Source organism: Sylvia atricapilla, chromosome 4, assembly GCF_009819655.1.
Source record: "Sylvia atricapilla isolate bSylAtr1 chromosome 4, bSylAtr1.pri, whole genome shotgun sequence".
Classification (NCBI taxonomy): domain Eukaryota; kingdom Metazoa; phylum Chordata; class Aves; order Passeriformes; family Sylviidae; genus Sylvia; species Sylvia atricapilla.
The window spans coordinates 280,505-306,899 of NC_089143.1; the positions used below are offsets into that span (position 1 = coordinate 280,505).

General features: G+C 50.8%; 1 protein-coding gene across 1 annotated transcript in view; it reads right to left on the reverse strand.

The window, feature by feature from the left end:
• LOC136359861 (glycerophosphocholine cholinephosphodiesterase ENPP6-like) overlaps positions 1-15,572 on the reverse strand; it is a 28,258-nt gene extending 12,686 nt beyond the window's left edge. Inside the window, exons 1-3 of the mRNA XM_066316766.1 lie at positions 15,323-15,572; positions 5,144-5,323; positions 708-819 (exon numbers count right to left, since the gene is read on the reverse strand). Of these exons, the coding sequence (XP_066172863.1) occupies positions 708-819; positions 5,144-5,323; positions 15,323-15,572 (542 nt within the window). The remainder of the gene's footprint in view (positions 1-707; positions 820-5,143; positions 5,324-15,322) is intronic.
• Between the last annotated feature and the right edge of the window lie 10,823 nt (positions 15,573-26,395).

Genomic DNA, 26,395 nt, shown 5'->3' on the forward strand with positions numbered 1-26,395 from the left:
AGGTTTTTAAAGAAGGAGCTAATTATGCCCAAGGTAAGGCTTTGGTTCTGGATGTGGTGGTGCAATTTTTCCTGATTTTACAGCCTGTGTGTAATTGTCCCTTGTAAATGTTTCAATGAGAGATGGTGGAACTTTAAGGCTAAGTCAGAAGATTACTTTTTTCCTAGGAGCTGCCTGAGAGATGGATTCCCATCAGTTGGATTACATGGTTATTGTAGGTCCCTTCCTACTGAACTCTTCTATTCTACTCTATTCTACACTCATATCTGCAGAAAATGAGTACCCTCTCCAAAGACATTTTGTTTGAGATGTTCTAAAATGAAGAAAAAGCCAAAGCATCTGTATTACAATCAAGTGACTGGAGCTGAATTTCCGAATTCCCTCTCTAAATACCAGCATTTCAAGGCCTGTTCTTGCTGGTCAGTGAAAAGACACGCACAGGCTCATCCTAAAGTTGTCCGAAAGAGCAAATTAGAAGAAGCAGTAAGTCAGGATGTAGGCTCCTTGTTGCAGCCTCCACAGGCACAGAGGAGCACATCCTTCCTGCACTCCCAATGTAAGGGCCCATTCCTGCTGCTGTGTTATTTCTGTGTCATACTCTAAGGCAGCCCCCATCCTCCCACCTGGAAGCCCACCCCGAAAAGCTCCCTGGCAGTAAATCCAATCCAGAGGGATGGAACTGCCCAGCCCAAGCCCTGGAGACGTACCAGAGGGACTCGAGGGCGTCGCTGATGGCGTCGGCGAAGTTTCTGTCCGTGGGGACACTGAAATACTCCCGGCAGTAACTTGGTCTGACCCCCAGGATCTCCACCTCGCAACCTACAACCAAGGAAATGTGGTGAGCTGTGCCATTTCTCCCTGCTCAGGGGCCCCACGCCTGGGTGTCCGAGCTCAGGTGTGTAAATCCTCCGTGGCATCACCTGCCCGGTGCCCTCCCTGCAGGGAACCAAGGGAAAAGGGGACAGGGGTTGGTTTGACAAATGCTTGTGGCAAGCTGTACATTGGCCTCTTTGATTTCCCTCTCTAAGAGGAAGGTCTCCGTGTGACCTCCCCGCGATAAAGTGCTGGATTCCCTCACGGCAGACCATTTCCACCTAAAGCTTGTTTGTACTGTAATTTCTGTGGCCACGCAGCCCCATTTCCAGGCTCCCAACACAAAAGATACAGACATTGTTCTCTGGAAGTTCAGCAAATCCTTCCCATTAGACACGCTGTATCTGACATTGCAATATCCTCCATAAACTGTGTTTTATTATGTGATACTGGCTCTCCACTATTATATATGTTTCCCAGGGGGTCTTATTAAAACAGCGTAAACCAATTAACTCTCTTGATAACTTGCAGCTTTTCTTGCAAAATAAAGTCTGTTTTGTGGCCTGAAAATTTATGGCAACAAATCCTACAGGAGAACATGGCCCTGAACACAGAAAAACATGCTTTTGTGAGGTTTCTTTGCCCTTTTGCTCTCCAGTTACTATGCTGCTGAACAATATTAATATTTACAAGAAGTCTGCTTCCAGAAACACTGGATTAATGCAAATTATCATTCCAGAGCCCCAGAGTCCTCCCATCACAGTTAGGTGAGTCTGGCTCAAGATTGTCTCCAAAACCAGGCAAGAAGTTAGGAAAGCATTTGGAAAAGTGTTAGAAATGTTTTGTGTTTTACTTCAGGTGGCTGACTGCTCATAGCCAGTGACTAATATGAGCATTTTGCCTCTTTTCTCTTCAGATACTGACATCAGATTGCAATTTTCTCAAATAACATTCCTCAGAATTACTCATGAGATAATTTTAACTGGGAGCATTAACCTCTTGGGGATCTGGGATATTTTAGTTGCTGAGATATTTTTGCTGTTTCTAGACTGTCAAGTGATGAGCATGACGTAAAAGACTACAGGGTAGCAACAATTAGAAATCATTTTGGCCATGAAATAGTGGTCTTCAGTTGTGCAGCTTATTGACAGTAGCACTGGAAATTCAAGATGTTTAAACAGCAAGAGCTTCTTCTTTTTTTTTTTTTTTTTTTTTTTTTTTTTTTTTTTTTTTTTTTTTTTTTTTTTTTTAGCCTCTGTGATTAATTGAACTTAAATTAGGGTTTTTAATGTTAAGGCCTGTTACAAGTTCAAAATACAGGCCATGAAGACCCTTTAATATTTTAATTTCATTTTGGTAGAGGCCAGGACAGATGGTAAGTTTTCTCCTTTAGACATTATGGGAAAGGAAATTTAAACAGATTTGGAGCCAGCCCAAGGGAATACTAAGGTTTTTTTTGGTTAAACTACAAACAGTTAAGCTGTATTTATTAAGATGTAATGCTAGATACCTTTGCATAGTTTTGTATGATACTAAACCTTATTTAAAATCCTGAACTACTGGAGCAGGAATAAGGACTTCTTTCAGAGTGATATATAGGCCCCTCTTTATCTATCTGACATGGAGACCTGAATCTCTGCCAGCTTTAAATTACATTTCTAAACATTTATTTAACAGTTGGACATTTCATTGTCATAACAGAAGATTTTGAGAACTTTCCAGACTAGCTGGATGGTCTGCTAAACATTGTGTTTAAATGGCAAAAGTTGAGTTTAGAGTATTTTTTTCTTACCCAATCCGTCTCTCGTTTCAATGTTTAGAGAATTGTCACTGCACTTCAGCTGAAGTAGTTGCACAAGCTGCTGGAAAACGAAGGAGCTTGAGCATCTGGGGTGATGGCCCTCTGCTTTGGCAGAAGTGATGTTTGAGACCCCTGGCATGGTGTAGTTTGGTGAGAATCCTGGGAATTTAACCCTGAGGATCAGCACTGCGGCATTTCCAAAGTGTTCCTGCTATGGCTCACTGATCCTGTTTGTCTGCACTGCTGGCTAAAGGGAAAAGAGCATCTTCCAGAACAAAGTGTGGGGAATTTGGCCACATATTGCAGCTCCTATTCAGAATTTCCCCAGCTTTTCCTGTTTGGATCTTTATCATAGCTGCAAGAGTCATTACTAAGCAGCAGTGTATGTTCAGGCTGGACAGCTAATCACTGATGGCAGATCATATGGACTGCAGATGCCTGTGGGACCTCCACTCACCTTGGTTAGTAAAGCTTGGGGTTTATTTTCATTTTGTTCATATCGCTGCCCATTCAAACGGCTTGTTGAGAATTTAAGCTTTAAAATGCTAGATCTAGGATTTTTAGAAAGGGTTTTGTCCTCGCTATGGAACAAGATAATGGTTAAAAAAATCATATAGGGAAAATGTAACAAATGCCGTTGCATTTGGAGTGACTTCTGTTCACCCCAGTGATACCTGGAATCCTGCAGCCCAACAGCCCTGCATTTTGGTTCAGTATTTCCACATTCCACTCCCCTTCCTGTGCCTAACCCTGTATGGCCAATGTGTCCTCTGAGACCACGAGTACCCCTCAAATAAACGTGCTTCAGCTGGTGCTGAACTGAAGCCCTGATGGCTTTGCCAAAGTTCAGCCATCACAGATAAATAATCAGGGGCCAACAGAGGAACATGTCACAGTCCACAGCTGAAATGCCAGATCCATGCAAAAATTTCCTCAGTGTGTCATCAGAGAGCTCAATGCACACACTTGGGAGCGTAGGCACTGGGAAAAGAGGATCTCTTTTGTTCCTTGCGATTTTCAGCTGGAAATAGCAGGCAGAGTGAGGAGTACACATGTGTGTACATGTATGTACAGGGACACATGTATACACACCTCCTGTGTTCTCTCCCTGGGAAACACTGCTCAAATGGCACCAAGGAGCTAGCTAAAGTCCAAAGGCACTTAATGAAACTGATACTGGGTTTTTTTTGGATTTCAGCAGCTCTCTGTAGGCTGTTACATCTATCCAGTGCGTAATTATACCTACTGAGAGCAATTACAATAGTAGTTAAAGATGAATAGTCTACAGAAAGAGATATTTTTGTAAGTTTTTAAAAGAATTCCTACATTCTTGCATAATTTCTATATCCCACTATATGGATGGGATATATAGATCCCTTGAGACATCTTCAGTAGGGAACAAGATGTTTTCAGGGCTGATGCAAACCCTTTGACTGCCTCTGAGGCCATAAGGCAATATTGTCCCCCTCAGATCCTTTTGCCCTTCAGCACTGCAGGAACCCTCTGGATGGCTTTCCAATGGTTTTTATCTTGGTTTGCTCTCTCTTCCCGTTCCTTAGAATGGTCCTTTGTGCCAGGACCCCGTTGGCCACGTGGTGAGGAAGGGCTGTGGCCAGGCACACGTCACTGGGGTGCAGAGACAGGCTGGCCAGCAGCCCATGGCATGAGTCAGCTGCCCCTGCCCTGCTGGCACTGGCTGGACTCCACAGCTCCTCCAGCAGCTCTCTGCCCCTCCAGCCTGGGCTGCCACATCGAGATCTGCAGACTGCTTAGGGGAGGTGGCAGCCAGAAGATTAAAAAGTTGAGAATCTGAGTGCTTTGCAAGGGATTTGGTCTGGCTGCTCAGCTAGAACATCTGTTTCTATGTGAGTCCCTAAATGTTTAGCCTAAGGGGATACAATACTCCTGTTTGTTAAAAAGGACTCATTATTACACATCCCCAGCCATTCCAGTGGTGCAATATCTAACAAACGAGGAACAGAAAGGCCAAGGCCCTCCAAATGAATGGCTCAGGCTCACAGCAACTGGGAGCACAGATGAATTAACAATGAGGACGACCAGAGGACAAGGATGCTTTGCTTTTGGCTGGATTTTCTTGTCCCCACAGAGCAGATCGTCTTCAGCTCTCAGCTACTAATTTCCAAATTAAAACCAAAGAAGCACTGGGGGAGGATGGTCACTGTTTAACTTTGGACAATGAACCATTCATGGAGCAAGAGCTCAGCACAGCAGAAGTTACAGGTGGCCAAGAGGAACAAGCAGCTGATGAAGGAGGGAATGCTCCTCAAGCCAGCACCCTCCTGAAGCTGGCATTCAGTGGAAAGCTGCCTCTAGTGACTCTTCAGTCTTCTCCTTTCTAAGCATCTGCAAATTATCATGACCAAAGAAAAGCTAACTCATTTCTATGTCTGGTTAGTAAAGCACACAAAATCCTTGTCTGTATTTCAGAACTGTGTTAGAGAGCCGTTCCTACAGCTGATGGAGTGCTCAGATGCCAAGGTGCACTGTAGCCATTTTGCACATACTAACCTGGCCAGTAGTACATGGAAACATTCTTTTTGGCTTTCGTCATTGTGACCCAGAAAGGCTCTGATCCATTCCACCAGAGCGGCAGCAGGCTTTCTTTATTCACACCAATGTCAAAAGACACATTTAACTTCTGGTCCCACATGTAGTTTCCAGTCATCTGATGGACCTCGCAGTGGCGACCTTTGAGAGAGGAGAAAGAAGCAGCACAATCAGATTGGTGTTCCTCAGCAGAGGGATGCTGCCAGCACCACCACTGCTACTACTGGGTCATCCAGCAGATCAGCTGAAAAGCCTTGTCCTGAATTCTGGGATGTCTCACCTTGCAACCATTCATAAAATCCTGCTGACTCTCACCTTTCACTGAGGTGCTCCAGTTTGCTTAACCAAATCTCCCAGTTCAGACACCCAGAAGTCAGTCACTGAAGCTTCTCAGCGCCCTGTGTTCCCTCCACAATGGATGGGTAAGGAGAGTCATGTTTAGAAAACAATTCATGCTGCCCTAAGACAGGCACCTCAGGTATCTGGAGGTGATAACGCTCTCAATTATTGTTAGAGAGAGATGACAGCCTTTTCTCAGCTTCAGGCAGCCACCGTTTAGACAGCTGAGGGCAGAAGAAACAAACCTTGCACCCTGTGTCCTGGCCAACATTTGGAACCCAGCCCCACACACAGACTCAGCCCAAGGCCACAGGGACCAGGTTTGGCTGACACCTGGCTCCTTCTGCACCTGCCAGGGCTGAGGCCATTTGAGGTACCAGCAGCACTCACGGCCAGAGGGCTGTGGGAAGCCACCTGTGAACACAAGGTGACAAGAGCACAACCTAGAAACACAGAGCAAAGACTGAGAAACTTGTACTTATTCTTCCTTTATCCATAGGGCACGTGGTTTTTCTGGAAATAAGCAAAAACTAGGGAGAAAAAAGTAACATTTGTATGTTACTTTTATTTTCCATCATTGTTCACTTCTCTTTTTTTGTTGTTGCTGCAATGATCCTGCTTTGTTCTTGGTTGTGGACACAGGAACAATTTCAGGCCTCTTACTGTATCTGAGGGACCCTTGGGCAACTTCATAATGCAGATACTGGGAGATATCTTCTACTTCTTGTAATTGTCAGAAGAGAAGATGCTGTATTTTAATAATTATTCTGAAGATGAATTAACAGAAAAGGGAAAAGAAATGTTGAGGAATATATTGTACTGGAAGTTCCTTATTTACATATCTTAAAAAGCAATGACTGAAGCATGTGATAGACACTGTCCTCATTAGCTGGTGAGTCATTTTATTGCAGGGATCCAGATAACAGGCTTTGATTATTCTGAGCCTGAGCATGGTGATCAGAACTGAAATAACCTCGGTATTCTTGTTCTGAAAAGATGCCACTTCAAGCAGAGGACTCTGTATGCTTTGGCTGCACGTGATCTTGAAATGGATTTTGAACTCTCCTTCCCTGCTATAAAGTATTTCAATTATGCAGAACATTTCCTCCTTCCCAGAGGAAAAATGTGGTCCCAGTTTGTGGCAGTCACTGCTTATCATACTAACCCCAACAGGTCCAGTGTAGGAGAACTGGTGGGTGGGATGGGCAGTAACCTGTTCCCTTCAGGCTACAAAGTGCTCTCTTTTCTGTACTTCTCATAAGAGACAGAAGGAAATCTCTATGGGCATCAAAACACAGCCCTACAATTTACAGGACAACTGTAAACTGGACAACAGGACAACTCGGGACAACTCAGCTTCTTCAAGTCCATGTATTCCCAACATCTATCAACCTGACAAACTGCAGCAGTCGATTTGTGCCAGCCTGGGAAACTCAGAGGTCAGTGCTGGAGCTCTGTCAGTGGGAACCTACATATCAGGGATCTGTGTGACGTATGGTGTAGCCTTTATACAGAATCAGTGAGCTTTAGCTGCTGCTAACCACACAGGACTTAGGTCTGCTGTCTGTTTGTCCACTTTTTTAAGGAAGAGATTGGAGATTGTTCTTTGTATTATTGTTGAGAGGTTTAAATAACTGTTTGAACTAATACAGAGGGCAGTGTTCTGTTCTCCACATTAGATCAGTTCAATTTTCTTTGGACTCCAAATCCTCTAGTAACTATTAAAAAAGAGGCCTAAAGGACTACAGTTTAGGACTTCTAAAGGACTAAAGGACTTCTTTGGACTCCAAATCCTCTATTAACTATTGAAAAAGAGGCCTAAAGGACTACAGTTTGGGACTTCTAAAGGACTAAAGGACTTCTTTAGACTCCAAATCCTCTATTAACTATTGGGAGAGAGGCCCAGAGGACTATAAGGCATCGGTGCTCATTGCAGACATGCCTGGTTCACAGGGGCAGAAAAGAAAACCAGGTGAGTAACAGACCAAAAGACTTGACCATTTAATGCCTACTTACCTGAGACCTGTGCCTCAGAAAGACCCTAGACCTTCTTGGAAGACATCAATAATCAAAAAATTAATCTCTTCCTTGAGTTGCTCCTCCCAAAAATTGCCATCAGTAAACACTGTCCAAGAGTATGCCTGATGTCTAATTTATTTTTGACCTTTGTTAATCTTCAGCCATGGCTATTCTGAGCCTTGCTCACTAGATTGAAAAGCCCTGGAATAACTGGCATTTTTGCCTCTGCCCCCTCCCCTGCAGGATACTCGTACACAGAATTAAAGCCATTTCTCAAGTTTCCTTTGAGTCACCTGTCCAACCCTTCTTCTTTCTGTCCTGTTTTCACTTGTTTTCTCCAGCTTAAGAAAATTACCTTTGGTGTGCTTCTTTGGAACATTTACAGAATAGCAACTTGGTGTTAGAGAGCCACCAAAACATTCCAAATTTATTATTTCTTCCATTACTGCAGCTTCCCTCTGTAATCAAACGTTATCTTAAAAGTTTCAAAAATAGAAACAGGGCAGAAAGTAACTTCAGCATACAGATGTCACTATTTAAACTCGCTGTACTGTAGTAAAGGTTACTCCTTCCTCAAGCAAGAGAGGAAAACAAAGAGGGTACAGTTCCCAAGAATATGATAACTGCTGTATCCTTGTGGAGGAGAGCCAGCCAAAGCATTTGCAAGTCTGCCTGCTACAGCTGCCTTGGACACTACACTTCACACAGCCTTTCTCTAAAGCACATTCCCGTGTCTCCAGGCACTTTTGTCAGCGTTCAAATGAATCTCCACAAAACAAAGACGGAATTTAAATATCCAGCAGAAGGCAGCCCCTTGGCCACCCCCGGCAGCAGCACGGTGACACTGGGTGACACAGTGACACCCTGCTCTGGCTGCCTGTGACACCCAGACTCCAGAGAGCGAGCCCCTGGGGCATTTCCCATCCCTGCACTGGGCAAACCAGACTGGGCAGAGCCCACGGTGTGGATTCCCCAGTGCAGCAAAGGCACCAGGAGCTGATGGTGACAGCAGAACGGGCATTTAGCTGCGTGTGCTGGGCAATATTGTACACACACCTTGCCTCTCTGGGGGGACTTGTCCTCCCGTGTCCCTCTGGGGTGTCCCCACGCTCCGGGAAGTGACAGGAGCTGGGGGCAGAGGCAGGCACAGGGATATACACTCTGGGGAGCAGTTAGGCTCCTCCATGCACACAGCTTGCCTTGGGAAGTGCTCTGCTCAATCTGCCTCCCATAAGGATGAAGAAGGCAGGGCTGAAAAGCCCCCAGCACTGTATCACACCCCTGTTCTGGAGCACACACAGTGGGTGCTGTGCCCAGGAACTGATGCCCTGCTCTGCTCTTCCCCGATGGGTGTCACCTGCTCTGCCTGGAAGAGAAAGACCACAGGGTAAAAACAAATCCATGAGCTAAATCCTGAGCAGCCTAGAGAAGGACAGAGCTCATGAGGAGTCTGGGGGGACACTGACCTGGGCAAAGTGGCCTGCCATCTGCAGATCCCCAAGTGAAAACAGTTCTTGCATGGACAATTCATGGTCCAAAGTCATGCTGGCAAAGTCTTTCCAAGTTTTTATGACCTCTAATATCTGACAGAGCCAAAGCATGAACACCTGAGCCTGTATCAGGCAAAACTTTGGAATTCAGGTAGGATCACATCAAAAAGCACGGAAAAAAAAAACCCCTCTGCTATACACAGCATTATCTTTTTTCCCTAAAGGGGATTCATTCAGTAAGAGCCTGGAACTCTTAATTCAATGCTTTCCTCATGGGGCCAGGGCTGGGGTACACAAAAAGTGCTAATAAATCATCCAGCTGAGGTTTTGCAGATGCTTTCTTGCGTGGGCAGTCAGATCTTGTGTCCCTGAAGAGGCGGGACTCCGAGCTATTGTTGTCCTGAATTGTGGTGGGCTCAGGGATCACTCTGGGACCCCCAGAGCTGGGTGTGGATTGTGGGCACTGAAGCCCCAGGCACTGCACAGAACAATGGACAAAGCTGCTGCCTGCACCATCAGACAGAGCATGAGCCTCTGGAAGTGACTCCAGCTCTGAGCTAAGGAATACTGGGATATGGGAACATCTACTCTGCTAACAGCTGGTAGCAGGTCCAGTAGCTGTGAGCTGTGAGACTGTAGCTAGTAAGAAGGAAAAAAACTCTGTATTTCAATTTGTAGCATCGTGAACTTGTGTTTAAAAAAACCTTTCTGTTCTACATTCTAGAAATGTTTCCATTTTTCTAACAGGTACAAAGCAAACACAGATTTTTGCAATATTTTGTGTGTGAAAGAGAAAAATCTTGACACTTGGCATTGCAGTCTTTCTGCATTTGGTGAGTAAACAAGTGAGAGGAAGAACTTGAAAATGAAAATCCTCCTGGTTCCCAGTATTTTTTCCAGCTGTTCTCGCTGGGATAGCACCCTTTCCCTGCCAGTTAACAGCATTACCACAGACTTACTCATGTTGTTTTGCTTCCCAACACGGAGTTTTAGAAATGGAAAGCTAATGAACCCAAGAAAAGGAAGAGACCTAATTTCAGAGCTGCATATCACAAACAGAAGCTTTTCAATCTCTGCTGATGCTGGTATCTGTAGCTGTTTGAGAAGACCAAAGACCAAAAAAATAATTTTCTCTTGTCACTCATGTGCACTTTGTGTCCTTTTGGATTTTTTTTAAGCTTGGACAGTGAGGCAGAGGTAGCTTTAGTTAATATATAAGTAATAAACTTCCCTGTTGTACTCCTATCCTTCCGTTTTTTATACCTCAGAAAACATGCAGGTATCACACGGTTAAGAGCTTGCTTAACTGCAGAACAGAAGCTGTCAGCATCCTTTTCTGGACCAGCCTGGGGTCAGGATGCCATTAACTGTGGAGCAGAAAAAAGTCACCCACTGGGACCATCCCCAGGCTTCCTTCAGGTGCTGAGTGGAGGGAGCCTGGAGCTGCTGTGCTTTTGACAGGAAACCTCTGACAGAAAACAGTAAATACAGCAGTGTGTGTGTGCAATCAGCCAGCTCCAGAGCAGGCCAGGGCTGGGAGCCCAAAGGGTGTTTTCTCCCAGAAAACACGGAATAAATGGGCTGCAAGGGACATTGATCTGCTGTGGTCAGGGGAGAACAGATGTAGAGTGTTTGTTAGACTTTGGCATCATCCACCAGAGCCCCTCAGCAGTTGAGTATGTCAGGAATGAGGAGTGGAGGGAAGACTGCTGAAACGTGGCAGATGGGTGAGATCTTCCGTCTGGCAGAGTGGACCTTGATGTCACCATCCTGGGACCTCTGCCATGCGTCCCGTTCCCTGCTGTGGGGCAGAGGAGGTGATGGCACGTGTAGAGACAAGCTGCAGGGCTGAGAAAACACCACACACCACCCCTGGATTTTAGACAAGTGCCAAACACATCAGCACTGCACTGGGACACCTCTGCCAAGGCCACAGCCCTCACTCTGGGTGCAGGAGACTGAGATGCCCTCTGCTCCACCCCTCAGGTTCAGGGGAGCTCACAGCCACTCTGCCGCTTGTTTAAGATCAAGTCCTGCCCGAAGGGGCCCAGGAGGCTCCGTGCTGGCTCCTCTCCATCAGTCCCCACCCATCTCTGCAGTCAGGGGCTCCCTTTCCTCCCACGGAGCCAAGTGAAATGCTGGCTGTGGGGCTGCACAGCTGGCCAGGCAGCTGGAGCATCCACACGGACACCTGCCAGGAAGACTGCATTTCTAGTCACCACCTCGGAAAAGAAATCCTCGCTGGGTTTGTGTCTCAGATGTGACACTGTCCGTTCCTGTTTATGCTGATTTGAAATGTGAGGTGGCCCTGAGTGCTCTCAGCTGGGGCAGACCTCAGGAGCCCAGCAGCCCTCCAACACCCGCAGCTTGTCAGGAAAGGGAGACCCGAGGAGAGCAGGAGCAGCTTCTCTTGGCAGACAGGGCACAGAGGGCTCTGAAGCAGTCACTCCTGCTTGCACTGGTTTCAGGGAGACCTCAGACTTTCCACTGACCTTGGCATGAGAGCTCCCTGCTGATCCAGGCCACAGCAGGGAAAGGGAAATATTAAAAACTCCCCACAGGAACACAAGCCAAGGTGGCTTGTGGTCTTAATCCCTTCCTTTCCAAAACAAACAGCACATGGTATAATTAAGGGAGCCTTTTTGCATGGACTGATTTGGACTCTTTCTTCCCTCCTTTGCCAAGCCCACAGAGAGTGCTGCAAAAGCTCTGTCACAGCTGCAACATCTCCTTTTACCTAATTCTCCATTTCATGTTTTCCAGGGCAACAATTGCAATACTGTTAGTACACCACGGAGAGCAGGACACCAGGCTGAAGCCTCCTAAAACAAGTCTTTCTGCCACTGTAGAGGCCAGTACTAAGAAACACGGCATAAAGGAGGTGTCTAGACAACTCTGCTTTCAAAGAGCTGGATTTTAAGCTAGCACATCCTTGAATTACCTCGCCCAGCACCAGGTTTTTGTAGCAAAACAGCTTCTCTGGTCGCCTGTCAGTGAGATCCCTTTGCAGCAGCCCTGCTCTGTTTGATGCTGCTTCAGGCAAACAGCAGGTCCTGGTGCCATGCCCTGGCTTGCAGCAGGACGAGCTCCATCCCAGAACCTCAGCTGGTGATTTTACATTTTTCTGTGCTCTGGTTTCTCGTAATTGTGGTGCAGGAAAGGAAAAGACCTCTAAGCAGCTCTGGGCTTTGGGCTGAGGCTTTCTGTGTGACTCGGGGGACTCCAGCAAATATCCTCTCAGAGGTCAGCAGCAGCAGGAGGGGGACCATGAGGAGCTCTGCCAGAGCCCTGCAGCACTGCATGACCACAAACAAGTCACCTCCCTCCCACACTTCTCTTCCAAAATCCCTCCAGGGATTCCAAATCCTCCCTGCTGGTCCTCCTGTGTCAGTAGTCCACCAGCACCTCACCTCAGCAGAAAGGGGTGTCTTTGGTCCACAGTTGTGGTTACATCTCTTTGGCTCTGCCCTGAGCAGTGCTGGGGCTGATGCTGCAGACCCCCAAACCTCTGCAGGAGGTGGGTTCATGTCTGAGACTGACCTGCCCCAACAGGGACGGGGGATGAGGGGCAGCACCCACTGTCCTCCAGAGCCACAGAAACCAGGAGAACTTCCCTCATTTAACAGCAACTCAACTGCTCTGGAGTCCTGCATGGATGTGGGGTGAAAGGCAGCAGGCAGAAGGGAAAGGCCTTGTCCACAAGAATGACTAGAGGCAAGACACACACAAACTACAGCATTTTCTGTACGTGTTGTCGAAGACCTGGCAGCCATGAATGCTCTGGAATGGATGTGGAGCCATAAGGCCTTGGGAATGAGCAGATACAGAAGGGACAGGAGCATTTATCAAAACAAAACCAAACCAACCAAACAAAAAACCCAAAGTGGGATATAATGAACAAGCCAGGGGTGGGAATGTGCAATTTCTTAAACTGATTTAGCTGAAAGATGCCAATACACTACAAAGACAAATACGATGGTTTGGAAGTTATAATATGACTTTCTTAGCAGCTCCTGAAACAGCAGCGTAGGACAAGCCACAAAGAATAATTTTTTCATGATTTCCCAGGAGAAATTGTGGCAGCATTTAACTACCAGACATCCCAGTGGCAAACAGAAGTAAAGCCAGTTACAGCTGTGCCTGGCTGCAGCAGAGGGGACGCAGGGCTGGTGAGATGTGATGGACCCTTCCCCATGGCCACAGGGCAGCACCAGGGGGACAGCAGCTCCCCATTTCCCACGGGGGACAGCAGCTCCCCATTTCCCACGGGGGACAGCAGCTCCCCATTTCCCAAGGGGGACAGCAGCTCCCCATTTCCTGAGCTGCTCACTATGGCATGTGTCACCCTGCCACGCTGTTTTTTTCCCAAAGCCTGTCCCAGCCTGGCAAATGTAATGGATGCAGACCAAACACAGCTTAACACTACACCTGCCACATGCTCTGCACTCCTAACCCCAGCACCCCCAAAACCTCCTTGCAGTGGAAATGGCACTATGGCCCCAAATGGTAGGAGCAGTGGAGCCAGGGGATTTACCCTGCTGTCCTGCCAAGACACAGTCCTGGGCTCCACTGACACCCCAAGGCCTCCAAGGCAGCCTTGGATCTTCCTCTGGGCAACGTTCACCACCTAATCTTTGTCCTCAATTGCTTCCTGACCTACTTATTACTACTGTGACTCATGTGTTAGGAAGGCCATTTCCCATTTGCAATTAAATTGTATTTGCATTGGTATCCTTATCACAAAGTCTGGGAGAATTGCAAGAAGAGTTGAGTTTGGTCCCAGACTGTCTCGGTGCCTCAGGCTGAGACACAGAACTCTACTAAAAACGTGAGAAGTCCAGTAGAGGTGTTTCATCACCTAAAACAAAACTCCTTCTGAGTGAGTTCAAAGTAGGAGGTTTTCAAAACTCCTCCAAAGGTTGAGGATTACAGACTTCACTTCATGTATAGACATTTAACAGGAGTGATGACTAAATGTGGTTAGCAGCAAAGCGTCGCTCATTTCTTTTCTTCTAACAGCCCCAACCAAAGATTTTTTGCACCTATGAAGTGTCAGGTCAGTTTGCCCATGTACACCTAAAGAACAGAGCCCGGAGTGGAACACCTCTATTTGTACTCATGACATTTATTTTGCATTCATACTTCTGTGCCAAATCATGAAAAAGAATCAAAACCAACCCTGTGATGGTTTGATATTCTCCTCTGATGAGAGATGAGCAAGAGAAAAACGTTTCTCTTGAGAGAGAAGGAAGAAGGGGTTAAGCAGTTTCAAAACAAGCTGGACACAACTGAGGTCAGATTTTTGTTTTACAATGGCATCTATTTGCTTTCCCAGCAAGCAGTATACGAATCACTGGGCACTGCATTGTTCCAAAAATAGCAGAAGAGCCACAAATCTTAGAAGAAGATAGATTTTCTTACTCTTCCTCACTCAGTGGAAACTCTTGTTTATTAAATAACTCCAGAGAAAAATCCAAGTAGAAACTCCAGGAAAAAAAATCTGTTTTGCTGGGGTTTTTTACTTAACTTTTGCTTCCTTGGTGTCTGTCTCTGAAGGCACTGGCCCAGCTCTACTCCCTGCACCTTCCTAGTGTCGTGTTCCTCCACGTAAGATTAAAAGCAAATCAGCATCATGAAAACTGTAACTGTCCTCTTAATTTTCTAAAAGCCTCCCCTGGGCATTCTGAAAAACTGCAGGGGTGTAAAAGCAAAAAATCCTGTTTTTATATTTGGCTATTTTGAATTATTACAGATATGAGGACTTAGAGCCAAGTTACGAAAACAGAAAAACAGTTTAAAAAGAAATGCAATGCTGGACTTGCCAAAACAGACCTGCTGACTGAAAGTAAGTTCTGAGTGCAGCCACACTTAGTTCACATGCATTTTATCAAAGCCCCTGAGCAGTGTCAGTATTCATTTCCCAGGCATTCCCAGTCGCTCCTATGCTCTGTATACATGCAGCAGCCCGCAGTGGTGCTGGCAGCAGACAGCCCCAGCCGGCAGTGATGCTGAGCTGGCAGCAGCCAGGGACCAGCTACACCTTGGAAGAGCAAAAGGGAACTCCAAAAATCAGCTCCTGGCGGCGTTTCCAAGTTTGGAACGCGTTTCAGAGGAACAATTCTGGGCTGTAACGCCACAGTGCTTTTAAACGAAAAACCTCCCAGCTAAAAGCACGACTCGTGTTATTTTTGTAGCTTCTTTGGAAGAAAAAGTCACGGGGAGCTGCCTTCCACCTGGGCACGGGAGCCGGCAGCTTTGAGGAGCATCGCGGCACAGAAACACAAGTACTCACCCGTCATCAGCGTGTAGTAATTGGGGTAAGAGAGGCTGGGGAAGTCCGGGGTCATGTAATCCACCTTCACCCCCATCTCCACGATGGCTCGGAAGCCCGGCAGAGCCTGCAGCTCGCTGTCATCGATGTAGTCGAAGCGAAAGCCATCGAGCAGGAAGAGCAGGAGCTTGCGGTGGCCGGCGGAGGGGAGCGGCAGCAGGGCGCCGAGGACAGCGGCCAGGAGAGCGGCCAGCAGCCCGCGGCTCCCCATGGGGCGGAGAGGGACGGTGTGGGGCAGCGAGGGGTGTGCGGTGTGCGGCACCGAGGGACGGTGTGAGGCACCGAGGGACGGCGATGTGCGGCACCGAGGGACGGCGATGTGCGGCACCGAGGGACGGCGATGTGCGGCACCGAGGGACGGCGATGTGCGGCGGCGAGGGACGATGGTGTGCGGCGGCGAGGGACGGCGATGTGCGGCACCGAGGGACGGCGATGTGCGGCGGCGAGGGACGGCGATGTGCGGCACCGAGGGACAATGGCGTGCGGCACCGAGGGACGGCGATGTGCGGCACCGAGGGACGATGGTGTGCGGCGGCGAGGGACGGCGATGTGCGGCGGCGAAGGACAATGGCGTGCGGCACCGAAGGACGGCGATGTGCGGCACCGAGGGACGATGGTGCGCGGCCTCCCGGCGCCGGAGCTGGCTCTGCTGTCCCCCGCTCCCAGCCCCGCGTTAAAGCCGCAGCGCTGCCCCGGCCGCGGGCGGGGGCGGGCACAGGTTAACCGCGGGCAGATGATTAACCTCGAGCCGAGCCGAGAGCCTGGGGCTTCCCAGCTGCGGGAAGGAACGCTCAGGCCGTGGGACAACACAGGGTCAGAGTGACTGGAGCCCCTCGGGACGCCCCGCAGACACTGGCCGAGGGGCTCGGGCACGCTGCCCCCGGCTCGGGGCACGGCCAGCTCCCAGTACAGCCCAGTGCTCCCAGTACAGCCCAGTGCTCCCAGTACAGCCCAGGGCTCCCAGTACAGCCCAGGGCTCCCAGTACAGCCCAGGGCTCCCAGTACAGCCCGCTCCCAGTACAGCCCACTCGGGGCACAGCCTGCTCCCAGTACAGCCCAGTGCTCCCAGTACAGCCCAGGGCTCCCAGTACAGCCCGCTCCCAGTACAGCCCGCTCCCAGTACAGCCCAGGGCTCCCAGTACAGCCCAGTGCTCCCAGTACAGCCCAGGGCTCCCAGTACAGCCCAGCGCTCCCAGTACAGCCCGCTCCCAGTACAGCCCAGAGCTCCCAGTACAGCCCAGCGCTCCCAGTACAGCCCAGGGCTCCCAGTACAGCCCAGCGCTCCCACAGCCTGCTCCCAGTACAACCCAGCGCTCCCAGTACAGCCCAGGGCTCCCAGTACAGCCCACTCGGGGCACAGCCTGCTCCCAGTACAGCCCAGCGCTCCCAGTACAGCCCACTCGGGGCACGGCCAGCTCCCAGTACAGCCCAGCGCTCCCAGTACAGCCCAGCGCTCCCAGTACAGCCCAGGGCTCCCAGTACAGCCCAGCGCTCCCACAGCCCGGAGCACAGCCCACTCAGGGCACGGCCAGCTCCAACAGCCCAGCGCTCCGGGCACAGCTCCTGGCACAGCTCGGGGCACAGCCTGCTTGGGGCACAGCCTTTTTAGGGCACAGCCCAGCGCTCCCACAGCCCAGTGCTCCCACAGCCCAGTGCTCCCAGTGCCCAGTGCTCCCAGTGCCAAGTGCTCCCAGTGCCCAGTGCTCCCACAGCCCAGCGCTCCCACAGCCCAGCTCTCCCACAGCCCAGTGCTCCCAGTGCCCAGTGCTCCCACAGCCCAGTGCTCCCAGTGCCCAGTGCTCCCAGTGCCCAGTGCTCCCACAGCCCAGTGCTCCCAGTGCCCAGTGCTCCCAGTGCCCAGTGCTCCCAGTGCCCAGTGCTCCCACAGCCCAGTGCTCCCAGTGCCCAGTGCTCCCACAGCCCAGTGCTCCCACAGCCCAGTGCTCCCACAGCCCAGTGCTCCCAGTGCCCAGTGCTCCCACAGCCCAGTGCTCCCAGTGCCCAGCTCTCCCAGTGCCCAGTGCTCCCAGTGCCCAGTGCTCCCAGTGCCCAGTGCTCCCACAGCCCAGTGCTCCCAGTGCCCAGCTCTCCCAGTGCCCAGTGCTCCCAGTGCCCAGCTCTCCCAGTGCCCAGTGCTCCCAGTGCCCAGTGCTCCCAGCACAGCCCAGTGCTCCCAGTGCCCAGTGCTCCCAGTGCCCAGTGCTCCCAGTGCCCAGTGCTCCCACAGCCCAGTGCTCCCACAGCCCAGTGCTCCCAGTGCCCAGTGCTCCCACAGCCCAGTGCTCCCAGTGCCCAGTGCTCCCACAGCCCTGTGCTCCCAGTGCCCAGTGCTCCCAGCACAGCCCAGTGCTCCCAGTGCCCAGTGCTCCCAGTGCCCAGTGCTCCCACAGCCCAGTGCTCCCAGTGCCCAGTGCTCCCAGTGCCCAGCTCTCTCACAGCCCAGTGCTCCCAATGCTCCCACAGCCCAGAGCACAGCCCAGTGCTCCCAGTGCCCAGTGCTCCCACAGCCCAGTGCTCCCACAGCCCAGTGCTCCCACAGCCCAGTGCTCCCAGTGCCCAGTGCTCCCACAGCCCAGTGCTCCCACAGCCCAGTGCTCCCAGTGCCCAGTGCTCCCACAGCCCAGTGCTCCCACAGCCCAGTGCTCCCAGTGCCCAGTGCTCCCACAGCCCAGTGCTCCCACAGCCCAGTGCTCCCAGTGCCCAGTGCTCCCACAGCCCAGTGCTCCCACAGCCCAGTGCTCCCAGTGCCCAGTGCTCCCAGTGCCCAGTGCTCCCACAGCCCAGTGCTCCCAGTGCCCAGTGCTCCCAGTGCCCAGTGCTCCCACAGCCCAGTGCTCCCAGTGCCCAGTGCCCCCACAGCCCAGTGCTCCCAGTGCCCAGTGCTCCCACAGCCCAGTGCTCCCAGTGCCCAGTGCTCCCACAGCCCAGTGCTCCCAGTGCCCAGTGCTCCCAGTGCCCAGTGCTCCCAGTGCCCAGTGCTCCCACAGCCCAGTCCTCCCACAGCCCAGTGCTCCCACAGCCCAGTGCTCCCAGTGCCCAGTGCTCCCACAGCCCAGTGCTCCCACAGCCCAGCGCTCCCACAGCCCAGTGCTCCCAGTGCCCAGTGCTCCCAGCACAGCCCAGTGCTCCCACAGCCCAGTGCTCCCAGTGCCCAGTGCTCCCACAGCCCAGTGCTCCCAGTGCCCAGTGCTCCCAGCACAGCCCAGTGCTCCCAGTGCCCAGTGCTCCCAGTGCCCAGTGCTCCCACAGCCCAGTGCTCCCAGTGCCCAGTGCTCCCACAGCCCAGTGTTCCCACAGCCCAGTGCTCCCAGTGCCCAGTGCTCCCAGTGCCCAGTGCCCCCACAGCCCAGTGCTCCCAGTGCCCAGTGCTCCCACAGCCCAGTGCTCCCAGTGCCCAGTGCTCCCAGTGCCCAGTGCTCCCACAGCCCAGTGCTCCCAGTGCCCAGTGCTCCCAGTGCCCAGTGCTCCCACAGCCCAGTGCTCCCACAGCCCAGTGCTCCCAGTGCCCAGTGCTCCCACAGCCCAGTGCTCCCAGTGCCCAGTGCTCCCAGTGCCCAGTGCCCCCACAGCCCAGTGCTCCCAGTGCCCAGTGCTCCCACAGCCCAGTGCTCCCAGTGCCCAGTGCTCCCACAGCCCAGTGCTCCCACAGCCCAGTGCTCCCAGTGCCCAGTGCTCCCACAGCCCAGTGCTCCCAGTGCCCAGTGCTCCCAGTGCCCAGTGCTCCCAGTGCCCAGTGCTCCCACAGCCCAGTGCTCCCACAGCCCAGTGCTCCCAGTGCCCAGTGCTCCCAGTGCCCAGTGCTCCCACAGCCCAGTGCTCCCACAGCCCAGTGCTCCCAGTGCCCAGTGCTCCCACAGCCCAGTGCTCCCAGTGCCCAGTGCTCCCAGTGCCCAGTGCTCCCACAGCCCAGTGCTCCCAGTGCCCAGCTCTCCCACAGCCCAACGCCGGTCCCTCAGAAGGGCTGCGGCCTCCCAAACACAGCCTCACGTCTCCAGCAGCACCAACCCGGGCTTTACTCCCATCCCTGGTAGAACCCAGAGTGAGCTGGAGACGAAGCCTCTCCCCAGCGCAGGGCTGCGGCGTGTGGGAGCAGTTCTCCAGTACTCCGAATGCACAGCGGTACCACAGGGCTCCGGCTGGGCAGGATCACCTCTCTGTACAGGGATGTGAGCCCCTGCAAACGTCCCTGTCCCCTCTGCCTCCTCTGGGCTGCCCTGGCACTAACCCACATCCTGATGCAGCAGCAGAGAGCTTCAGCTAGATAATAATTGATACATTTATTTTCTGGAGTTGATATTATTGAGATATTCAGTGCTGGATGGTGCCTAATTTCATATTAAAAACGAAAAAATGTTCATATTTTAGTCATGAATCACCACCAAATTCTTCTTCTTCACAGAAGCCTAGCTATACCCCTAACGCAATGCTAGCTCCTGTGGTACATCACAAACTGCACATTGCTTGCTTTACCTGAATTCCTTCAGAGCAACCGCACCATTGTGTAACTGTGGGAAATGCCCTCTGCAGATGTTTCAGCCTGGGGAAGGTTGCAATTCCTGGCCACCACCCCAGGGTGGGCACCTGAACTTCTCTTTGCTCCTTACAAAGCTCCCTATTGCACACCCAGTTGTCTCTTAGCAAACGCTGGCTGGTGCAGGCTCAGCAAGATGCCTTTCAGCCCTTTCTCCCCTAAACACTTATTCACCCCCTTACAAGCCCGCCTCGTGTCCTGGCGTGCCTTTTGCACAATGTTGTACTGGGTCCATGAGCCAGAGCTGGTCACTGCTCCCAGCACAAGGCTGAAGAGGTGCTCTCCATGCCCTCCTCCCACAGGCCTCCAGCTCAGGAAAGGACATGCCCTGCCAGGGAAGGGATGCTGGGGCTTTCTCTAGGAGGTAGTCATTCCAGGAAGGGGGAAGAGGATGGGAGCCTACAGCCATGCAGAAGTGCTCAGTTGCCTGTGCTTGTGTTCACCTTTTCAGTGAAACTCCTCATGCTTCCTCCCTATCAGTGGACTAAATGCACCCTTCATGGACATCTCCCTCTTTGTGATGTGCCCAGCCAAGTTTGGTGTTTTTTTTTTTTTTTTTTTTTTTTTTTTTTGTGTGTGTGTGTGTGTGTGTGCCCCTTTTTCCATTCCCATGCTGGAGTCACTTGGAATACCCTCCTATCAGTTAAACCTGGGCCAAGGACTTGGAGCCTTTCTAAGCTCCAGCTCAGGGAACTTTGAAGCAACATAGAGAATAACCCTTCAGGGCTTTATCCCTCTTCACATAACATCGACTTTTGAATCCTTGCATTGCTACCTATCACCATCTTGACGACTTCAATTCTGTGTTTTGACTTTTCTTATCTTGCTTGGCTGTAGTTAATTTATTTTCTCACACTGTAGCAGCGGTTTTCTCAGCAAAAACCAACCTGGGGTCCCAGAGATGTGCTGCACTTTGTGTCAGAGATGTCTGAGCCCTGGGGCCATCCATAAAACGTCCTGCCCACGAGAGGGGAATCTGGACTGTGGTCCCGTGGGATGATAAGAGGTCCCCTGAGCAGGCATTGCCTGGCAGAGCCAGGTTCTGGCACGCTCCAGCCTGAGCTCTGAAGGAAAACACACAACTGGTGCCACGAGGAGAGTCCAAGGCTGCGTGCCCCAGGCAGTTTTCTGTGCCCTGAGAGCGTCCCAGGCTGTGCAAGGCTGCCCTGCCCACGGGCACCAGGCTGCAGCTGCACACAGGCTGCTGGGCGACGTGACAGCCGGGCACTGGGGACAGCTGGCACCTGAGGGCTGGCACGTGCTGCCTGTCACCCTGGGCAGAGCCACGGCTCTTCTCAGCCACCTCCACACCCTCAGCTGAGCTCTGCCCCTCCATCCACCTCCTGAAGGGCACAGCCTGCTCCTGCTGCCCCCGGCTGGACTTCCAGGATGGGAGTAGCCCTGCAGAACTCGTGTTTGGGGACAGCACTTCTCCTGCTGCTTACTGTGGATTTTCACTGCAGCAAAAGCTGTATGCTGTGGGCTTGGAGACACCTGTAGTGTCACTGTGGGGATTTATTATGTCCACACTTATGTTGAATGGACTCAGAAACAAGACCAGAAATGGGGAGGGAAATATTATTAAGCACCTCTTGGCAGAGCCGTGAGATCATTCACACTGATGTCTTGGCTTGTCCTCTGATGTGTGGCCTCTGGGTTTAGCAGCAGGGCTCATCAGGAACAGCAGCTTCTGCCCGTGAAGGAATAGGATAAGGGAGAGACAGGGAAGTGTCTGAGATGGACTCTCACTTCACAAGGATGACCAGGTGTCTGAAGTGGTTAGACCAAGAAGCCAGGCTTCCATCATGAGATGGTACAAAATAAACGTCTTCTTAACATTTTAAGGCATTAAGAAACAATGCCTTCCTTTCAAAAGGGTTGCAATCTTCTATTTAACAGCCCTTAAGAGACAGCTCTGTCTGAGCTGACAGAGCACCATGAGCAACAATTTGTTCAAGGTACCAGAGCTCAAAGTCTGCCTTAAGAACTGGAGATTTACAGGTGTCCACTCCACAAATAAGAGTAAGGCCTGAGAGAGGTTAAGGGACTAGCAAGGCATGTAACCATGATGCTCTATAATACCAACTTGTGTTTTGACAGACAATCCCCCTGAAGAGTGGGACTGCAGCCAAACAGTCTCGCTTGGCAGAGACAGATCCTAGCAATGCATTTCATTCATGCCAAGCAATGTTGATTTGCTTTGGTTCACATTCATTTGTAAGCACCCTGTCTGCACAAAGCCCCAGATGGCTGTGGAGACTCCAGCACAACAATATTTTGATACAAATGCTCTTACAAAAGCTATCAGAGCCTGAGCTGGTGTCCAGGGACAACAGCCCTCACTAGTTAGCTGTTAGACAGGGTTTAGGAAGAAGCATCATAAAGGAAAGAAAATCCCTTAACTCAAACTGAACATGAGGAGATCTCCCATTGATCCAAAATTGTTTGAGAAAAGATCCTCAACCCCTTAGGTTGTTCAAGAAATCCTCTTGGCAAAATCTGCCTCCAGTGTCCTTGAACCTATCCTTCTCTTTTTTTTCCCCCCAGTCCTACAGAAATAACAAAGATGACAATAGAAATGAAAGAAAATCCCAATCCTACAGAAATAACAAAGATGACAGTAGAAATGAAAGAAAACTCTCTGGGCTCACACTAATGGTTCAATGTGCCTTCTCAGCTCTACGAGCCTTCCTGGCAGCACAAATGTATCTGTGTTCTTGGGGCCAGGAGCACATGCAGGAACAACAGCTGCTAAAAGTAAAACACCCTTTCCCTTTTCCCCAGTGAATTAGAAAATCTAAGAGGAAAACTTGTCCTTCTTTCTCTTCTGAAAGAAAAATAAGAAATGATAGCATGGCTCATTGTCAGCCTGTAATTCCTTTTCAGTCTGTTTTCCTTCACACACAGTAATAGTTGAACACTTGGGCCAACACAGCCTGACTTACTAGTTTGGTTGTTTCTTTTCTGTCATTAGAGAAGAAGGCAGGGCACATCCAGACACAAAAGCCTTGAGCTGCTGCGTTTCTTTGAAGAGGGTTTGTTCCTGTCTGAAGGTTTAATTCTGCTGGTCTGGGGTTGTTCTTCCTCTCCTCCCTGCCAAACCCAAGATAAAAGTCACAGGTGTACTAGCCCCGTGCTGACCTCCACAGCAAACCTGGCCATATGTGTATCAGCCTTCAGAGTGACACAAGGTCTTACCTTGGTGGGAGTCACTGGCTGCAGGAGTTTGGTGTCAGCTTCTTTGCTCCTGCCATGTGCATTCTCACAAGTGCTTCTGCACGGAGGAGTGCACCAGGCATCTGCTGCTCCTTCAGATCTTCCTGGGTGATGCTTTGTGTCAAGGCAGTTACCTCTGTGATCTTGTGATGTGCGGTAGCTCAGTCACAAGGAATCCAAGGTGTAAGAAATGGGTTGCTCTTGCTGTCAGTCATGCACAAATGTATGTGGTGAAGTCACACACTTGTTAGATACAGTGCATTTCAAAGCCAGAAACTCCAGCTTTCCTGGAGAAAAGCAGTGATCTTTCACTGTTTCTTGAGGCAAAGTTTTCCTCTGACCTGCCTATCTGGTGTGAGACTTGCCTTGCTGGAGACGTTCACATGCTGAATACTGAGTACATCACAGCGGGACAGTGACCACCCTGACTGACAGCCAGGGGCTGGGTAATGTTCTCTCAAGTGCCTCCATTCAGGCACTTGTCACGTTTAGAGAGCACCTCTCCGAACCTCTTACTCCGTCCTTCACTACCACAGTCACAAGCCATATCGGTAACTTTTCCAGTTGAAGAATGTCTCTTGGGGAAGAAGAAATTAAATTTAATTTAAATTTAATTTAAATTTAATAGTGGGGACCCCTAAATGGCTGCCAGTTTTCTTGCAAGGAGCTGCGTGGGCTTGGCGCATCATTGTCAGCAGTGCTCTGTGAATGTTCCCTGACAATGGTCTCCTCGGGGAACAGGCTGTGCTTTCACTAAATGTAGCTAGAATGAACAAAGAGAGTGGCTCTTCACACCACAGCACTATTCAGGGCTGCAAGGGACATCCTGACCCTTAAAAGCGCAGGTGGGACAAATCCACAGGAGGAGAGGGCACCCAGGGCTGGCAAACACCAACAGCACCGACTCCAGCCATCCCAGAGCTTCGTGTCTTTACAGAGGGTCAGCAGGAATAGCCAATCCGTGGGAGAACAGTTCAAGTGTTTTTTGTTAGTATCTCTCTTAACTCAGGGTTGTGTGATCACTACCCAGACCCCCAGGAGCACCTTCTCTAAATGGTTTGTCTTGGGCAGTAACTGCAACCAAAACACAGGTATCTGAATTTACAGAGATATCTGAATACACAAAATTCACACAGAATATCTGAACTGCTGGAGAGGAGAGGAGAGGAGAGGAGAGGAGAGGAGAGGAGAGGAGAGGAGCGGAGGAGGGAGAGGAGAGGAGAGGAGAGTGAGAGGAGAGGAGAGGAAGGGAAGGATGCGGAGAGGGAGGAGAGGGAGAGGGAGGAGAGGGAGAGGAGAGGAGAGGAGAGGAGAGGAGAGGAGAGGAGAGGAGAGAGAGGAGGAGAGGAGAGGAGAGGAGAGGAGAGGGAAGTGAGAGAGAGGATCGAGGAGAGGAGAGGAGAGGAGAGGAGAGGAGAGGAGAGAGGAGAGGAGAGGAGAGGAGAGGAGAGGGAGGGAGGGAGAGGAGAGGAGAGGAGAGGACCGAGGAGAGGAGAGGAGAGGAGAGGAGAGGAGAGGAGACGAGGAGGAGGAGAGGAGAGGGAGGAGAGGAGAGGAGGAGGAGAGGAGAGGGAGGAGAGAGGAGGGAGAGGAGAGGAGAGGAAGGGAGGGAGGAGAGGAAGGAGGAGAGGAGAGGAGAGGAGAGGAGAGGAGAGGAGAGGAGAGGAGAGGCGAGGAGAGGAGAGGAGAGGAGAGGAGAGGAGGAGAGGAGAGGAGAGGAGGGAGGGAGGAGAGGAAGGAGAGGAGGGAGAGGGAGGAGAGGAGAGGAGAGGAGAGGAGAGGAGGGAGAGAGAGGAGAGGAGAGGAGAGGAGAGGAGAGGAGAGGAGAGGAGGAGAGAGAGAGGAGAGGGGAGGGAGAGGAGAGGCTGCACATCTGCCCGCCGAGGTGGGAAGGAGAGATACAAAATCCCTTCAAATGCACTCCTGAAGGAGGCCCCTAAGGAAACGCATGTTCCATAGAGCCGGTGTGGTTGGATAACAATTTAACTTGAACCCTGCAGAGCCATGGAGGGTTATGAATTACTTCCCAGCGGTTGTGAAGGCAATTAAGGAAATAAACAGCTCACCATGGGCTTAAACTCACTAGCCAGGGAACCTCTGTCCCTGAAAGATATGTAGGAGCTGAGGTGAGGAAACACGGGGAGCCTGCAGCAGCTGATGGCTCATGTGAGAGCAGACCACCGCCTCCTCAGCCCGGGATGTGGCAGGCTGAGCACAGCACTGCCCAGCTCAAGGGGAGGGGTCACTGCCCTGGACTGACACCAGCCTTCACCCCTGCCAAAGAACTGGAGTTCACCTGGATGTCAGCCCACCTCCACCAGCACTGTTTCCCCAACGTCCATAACTCAGGTCTCTGCAATGTTACTGCCTAATTAGCCCAGGACTGTGCTTGTCTGAACATCGGGGGCCTGGAACACAGGAGATTTTATCTCTTTGATTAAATACACCTTGTGCAACGTATTTCCCTGTCTAAACCAGAGGAGTTAAGTTGGCTAACTCAGCAAAACCAGAAAGTCAGTCCTAAGCACCTGGATATATTCTACTTCATCTCTGCTGTGTGGTCATTTCTGGTGTGGGAAGGGACTGGGGGGAAGGATTTTATTGCTGTGCTAGAAACAGGGGTCAGCATGAGCGAGTGGCAAGCTAAGCAGGCAGGTCAAGATTACCTAGTTTAATAGGATAAAAACCCCTGTAATCACCCAAACAGAGCAGGTGTTACTCATCCTGCTGTGCTGTGACACTGTGTTCCTCAGGACCTGAACTCCACACGTCCATCCATGTGCCACTGGCTCCTCCAAGACAACAACAGGGCATTCTGCACAATCCACCAGAGCCTTGCACAGCAGCTCCTGCTTCAGCATCAGCCCTGAAGATGAAAGTATGAGATAAAGGCTAACAATCTTCCACAATCTACAGCCATCTAGTGCTAGTCAAACGTAGGCCTATTTCAGCCAAGTGTTTAGGTTTCAGATTTTCCCATTAATGAAGGGTAATTTGAGAGGTTTAAATACCTGGAAATCAGTGTTCTGTGCCTACTTTTCAATAATAAAAAATATTTTATGTTTGATCTTTCTGCTAGATTTCTACATACAGAAGAAAGAGACTTAAAAATATTAGCTTGAACTTAGTATGCCTACAAGTAAACGATCCAGGTCTAGCATAAAATGTTGTTTTAAACTAAAACAATATTTGACATTTGGCGTCCTTTATAGCCTGGAGGTTACAGGGAGTTCAGCTTAACTTTTGACATTAGTGCTTAAGAACTGAGGGGAGCTGGGCTTGCATCA